We start from the raw sequence: 5,904 nt of genomic DNA on the forward strand, positions 1-5,904 counted from the left end.
TTTATCCTGCAGAGAGAATGGGAAAAGCCTTAGCTTAATAGCATCTTTAAAACATTGTTGAATTTGAAAGTGTTACAGATCTCGATGAAATCCCTAATGTGCATATTGGGATCTTCTGTCAGAGAACCCCCAAACTGAACTGAGTTCTACACCATCTGAATCGTGCTAGCTTTGATTTCAAAAGTGTTAGCCACAATGGCTGGTCGGACAATGCTAGACTGAATATCATTAATCTTTGGCTAAGAGTGATCCATCAAAGCCTTCGTATTCATTTCTGGTTCTCCCATTGCAATAAGAGCTTCTTCTTCAACTTTCTCCTCAACAAGAACTTCTTCCTCTACTAAAACTTCTTTCTCTGCTTTATCCAGTGCTCTCTTTCGAGATCGAGAACGCGTTAGCATAAATGCTCTCTAAAGTACCTGAAAAAATTAACAAGCAAGCAAGTAAAATATATGAGTCAATGAACTTTAACGAACACTGATGTCAAGCACATAAACTAAAAACTAACACCGAGTCCCCGACAGTGGCACCAAAAACTTGTTAGGACGTTAACACGCGCTAATAATACATGCAAGTATACGTGTTCGCAAGTAATATAGAATTAATTCTAGTTCGTTCTCACGGAAACTCTTTTAAGTTAAGTTCAATTAATGCACTTATGCAACAATGTTATGGTTATCGTTTAATGCTCAGATGGTAACAAGTTGAGATGGTTTATAACTATGATTAACTAAGAAATTATGTTAAAGAATATTAACTAAGTGAGTTAAAGGTTGTTTACTTATATGACACAAATATGGGATTCTAACTTCATTAAATACTTCATTCAATAGCCTTTTGTTCTTAACCTTAGCATGCAATGGTGATGACACTAATCAGATAACACGAAACTAGTAATTGCCAACTTTCATTGCACGAATAACCTACTACCAGATATCCACAAAATAGATAGAAGCTAAATAGACCCCAATTATATTGAGACCCTATATGTCTATAAAATTTGACAACATAACGGTTTAATGCGCAAGTTATCTATCGTGATTATATAGGGCAAGTAGGATGGTTAAAATTACCTATGAATCATGCATAACAATACATGAACCAATGTTAGCATGACAAGTTCTAAACCCTTATATTCACTGTCGCTTCGATAGAGATTAACACGCTATCTTATAAGTTTATGACGCTCATAGGACGTATAAGCACAACCAATACTAGGATATCATACAATCACCACACACTAAGGCATCGAAACAAATTAACTAAAAAAATTCATAAATAAATCCGTTAGAACCCCACGATAACGATTAGCCTCTAACTGAACTCATCATCACTATTGGTCCCGATGAAAGCATGGTATAATAAACTAAGTCTTCATAAAACGAATAATAATAAAGTACGTTAAACAAGAGTATAGGTTAAACAAAACAAGAAAACTAGCATCTAAGATTACAACTTAAAGCAAAGAATCACAAGAATAAACAAGATCCTCTTCACTTTGGTTGTATCTGTGCTCCTAGGTCTTCTCTATGTCTTCTCCTTAAGCTCCGTTATGAAAAACATCTTTTAGTTGTCTTTATATAGCAGCCCAATCAGAAAAGAAGTCTAGAAAATCACTCTTGTACTTAGAACAAGATTCTCAGCTTTCGACCCGGCGCGGCCGCATGCTTCATTAGCGCGGGCGCGCTGTCTTCCTGCCAACTCGGCGTGGGCGCGCGCTGCACAGCGCGGGCGTGCTGACATTCTTAAAAAAATTCTGATTTCTTGTTTTCTTGCATGGTTTGATATGGCAATCCTCGAGCAATCTTCCTGAGCACCATCCTAACACAAATTTAGCACCAAAGCAATGTTAAACCTCCTTGATCCCTTATTTATGCCTGAAATGCAAAATACTACAAAATACATCAAAAACACAAATAACTTGAGTACAAAATACCATTTCAAGCCTTTATAGGACGTTCTAAGTGGACATAAATGTCACTTAACATATTATTTAAGTTAACTAAGGAAATAATAGGGATTTGGTATATAAGTGGTATTTTACCATAATTTTAGTTAACTATATGGGTGGTTAAGTCCTCAAACTTCGGTTAAAAAATAGAAAAAATAGGAAACAGGTTAGCCTTATTGTGATTGGTTTTAAATGAAGTAGCGAATTCTGATTGGTACTAAAATAAGAACTAGAGGAAAATAGATAGTGCAACCCATGTTTCAAGCACCACAAGGACTAGCTTTCAAAGCCACAATTTTGGAGAAAAGATAGAAACAAAAACTAAAGATCCACGCATGCAGAGTCAAGTGTGAAACCAAGAATCCACAATATTATCCTTAGTGAACCAAGGTGCCAAAAAACTTTATTGAACCAAGGTGCAGATCGAGTGAAGAAAGCAAGAGTTCAAACACTGAAGTCTGAATTTGAATCGTTAAGCATGAAAGAAACGGAGGTGCTTGATGATTTTTATATAAAACTTAATGGGCTCGTCACAAACATACGAGCTCTAGGTAAAGAGATGAAGGAGTCCTACATAGTGAAAAAATTACTGAGATCGGTGCCAACAAAATTCCTGCAGATCACTTCTGTAATGGAACAGTTCAGTGATCTCGAGACTATGACGGTAGAAGAAGCTATAGGCTCGTTAAAGGCTCATGAAGAGAGGGTAAGGGTTAAGACTGAACCAACTGAAAGCAAGCTTATGCTCACCGAAGAAGAATGGTGAAAAAGAGACAATGACGACGGGAAGAAACGTATTTGTTGGTTGTCTCATGTCGAAGCAGATAAGGAAGCATATGCCAACAAAATCAAATTTCAGTGCCAAGAAGGTGTTAGAGCTTGTTCATGGAGATTTGTGTGGCCCGATTACGCCAGAGACTACTTCAGGAAATAGGTATGTATTCTTGCTAGTTGATGATTTTAGTCGTGTGATGTGGGTCTATTTACTTAAGGCTAAGAATGAAGCATTAGATGCATTTAAAAAATTTAGAGCAATGGTTGAAGATGGGTCAGAACGTAAGGTGAAAGTATTTAGAACTGACAGAAGAGGTGAATTTGGGTCAAACGAGTTTAAGACATACTGTGAAGATGCTGGAATAGAAAGACATTATACTGCTCCATACACGCCTCAACAAAACGGCGTAGTGGAACGCAGAAATAGGACAGTGATGCAAATGACAAGAAGTTTTTTAAAGAAAATGAAATTACCAGCAAGATTCTGGGGGGAGGTAGTCAGATACACAGTTTATATTTTGAATCGACTTCCAACGCGAGCTTTGACAAGGATGACTCCGTATGAAGCATGGTCTGAGAAGAAACCGGATATTGGTCATATACGCGTGTTTGGTTGTATTGGTCACATGAAAATTCCAAGTCACAAAACCAAGAAGCTGGATGATTGAAGCTTGTGCGTGATTAATCTCAGGAAAGAACCTGGTACCAAGGCTTATAGACTTTATGATCATAAGGAGGGTCGAATTCATGTAAGTAATGACGTTGTTTTTGAAGAGAATAAAGTTTGGAAGTGGGAAGACTTGATGGAGAATGAGACGGAACAGATGAAATATTTCACTATAAATAGTATGCAGATGGCTGATGAAGGAGACACAGAACATCAGAGTGGTGAAGAAGAACAGTCCGAAAGTAGTAATGATAATCAGCAGTATGAAAGTCCCAGGTCAATATCTCGTCCAAGTTCACATATTCTGAATCCAGAAAACTATGATGATAGTATCAGCCCAAGGAAGACCAGATTGATTGCAGACGTGTACAATGACACTGAAGAAGTGACTTTGGAAGAGGAGTTGTATTTGATGGGGATTGAGGAACCAGCAAATTACAAGGAGGCAACAAAGGATAAAAATTGGAAACGAGCAATGGAGTGTGAAATTGAGTCCATAGAGAAAAATAGCACGTGGAGGCTTACTGAATTGCCACCAGGACAAAAGATGATAGGACTAAAGTGGATCTTTAAACTCAAAAGAGATGCAGCTGGGAAGATAGTAAAATATAAGGCGCGACTTGTCGCAAAAGGCTATGTCCAGGAGCACGGAATAGATCGGAATAAACTATGATGAAGTTTATGCCCCCGTCACTCGCCTTGAAACCATTCACTTGTTTCTAGCACTATCAGCAAAAAATAATTGGCAAGTGCATCACTTAGACGTCAAAACCGCTTTTCTTAACGGAGAAATAATGGAGGATGTATTCGTTGCTCAACCTGAAGGGTTTGAAAAATAGGGTCAAGAAGGTTTGGTGTATAAACTCACAAAGGCTTTGTATGGATTGTGTCAAGCTCCTCGAGCTTGGTATGCAAAATTAAATCAGTGTCTAGAAAGCTTGGGTTTTGAACGATGCCCATACGAAAATGCACTCTACACGAGAGGAACAGGGAGTAACTGTCTGATAATCACTGTTTATGTGGACGACATCTTGGTAACTGGGGCTGATGTTGCAAACATTGAAGAGTTTAAACGTCAAATGGGGCAGAAGTTTGAGATGTCAGACTTAGGAAGGCTCAGTTACTACTTGGGGATTGAAGTAAAGTAAGGAGATGGGTTCATCGAATTAAAACAGTCAAGTTATGCCAAAAAGATTGTTGAAAAGGTAGGAATGAAAGATTGCAATCCCACGAAATATCCAATGGATCCGAAGGATCAAATATCAAGGGATGAAGGTGGAACAGCTGTTGATGCTACTATGTATAAGAGTATAGTTGGAGGACTTCGTTACCTAGTCAATACTCGTCCTGATATTGCTTACGCGGTTGGGGTGGTAAGTCGTTATATGGAACGACCTACGACTGTGCATTTAAACGCTGTGAAAAGAATCTTACGCTACGTAAAGGGCACGTTGCAGTTTGGTCTGGTATACACTAAGAACAATGGGAACAATATCATCACTGGATATTCTGATAGCGACATGGGTGGTTCGTTGGATGATAGAAAGAGTACCGCATGTATGGCCTATTACTTAAATGATAGTCTGATTTTGTGGGTGTCTCAAAAGCAAAGATGTGTAGCGCTCTCATCTTGTGAAGCGGAGTTCATGGCGGCCACTGCTGCTGCCTGCCAAGGTATATGGCTGAAGAATGTCCTAAGTCGAATAACAACTGAATATAGTGGCCCAGTCATCTTACACATTGATAATAAGTCAGCTATCAATTTGGCCAAGAACCTAGTATTTAATGGAAGGAGCAAATATATAGATATATGCTACCATTTTATTCGAGAATGTGTGGAGCGTGGTGACATCATTGTCAAACATGTTAGCAGTGATCAACAGCGTTCAGATTGTTTAACCAAGGTTCTGATGATTGCAAAGTTTGAAAGAATGTGTAGCCTACTGGGTATTAAAGAGTTGAACAGACAGATTTGAGATTAGGGGGGGAATTATTGGATAATCTCAAATAGTTAATTTATTCTTTGTTTTGTTTTATCTGTTTTGTAGTAGTCGTTGCTGAGACTTAGTCTTGCTACAAGTCTGGAGATTTTCTAGGCATTATCAAATAAGGAAGTGGTAGAATGAGTTTAGGAAAGTAGTTGTTCTGAGGTCCTGTTTTTCAGCTAGTTAGTTCTATTCTCATATATATATTTTGTACTGCTGCATTAATAAAATAGACACCAAGTTCTTAACATTCTAGTGTTACTTTGTTTTTCTCAGTTTATATCATAAATCGTATATACAATAAAATCAAGCTTAGAGACCAGGGTGTTTGGTTTGTAAAACTTGATGCAAAGGAGATGATGCGAGAGATAGAGTCAGAAAACATGGATCTCATGGAGGTAGATAGGAAATGATGGAGTTTGTTATGCATGAACAGTTGTAGATGTCGAAAGGCATACATGGGTAATGGCCTTGTTTTCCCAAGGATATGCAATATTTGAAGGTTACGGTTGGGTTAGTTTTTAGTT

At 38.0% G+C, this 5,904-nt stretch overlaps 1 protein-coding gene across 1 annotated transcript; it reads left to right on the forward strand.

Annotated features, from left to right (window-relative positions):
- The first annotated feature begins 4,633 nt into the window (after positions 1–4,633).
- LOC141690639 (secreted RxLR effector protein 161-like) lies at positions 4,634–5,368 on the forward strand. The gene has a single exon (XM_074495421.1). It carries the CDS (start codon positions 4,634–4,636, stop codon positions 5,366–5,368), a length of 735 nt encoding a protein of 244 aa, XP_074351522.1.
- Positions 5,369–5,904: the final 536 nt, after the last annotated feature.

The sequence above is a fragment of the Apium graveolens genome, chromosome 10, assembly GCF_009905375.1.
Source record: "Apium graveolens cultivar Ventura chromosome 10, ASM990537v1, whole genome shotgun sequence".
NCBI classification, from domain to species: domain Eukaryota; kingdom Viridiplantae; phylum Streptophyta; class Magnoliopsida; order Apiales; family Apiaceae; genus Apium; species Apium graveolens.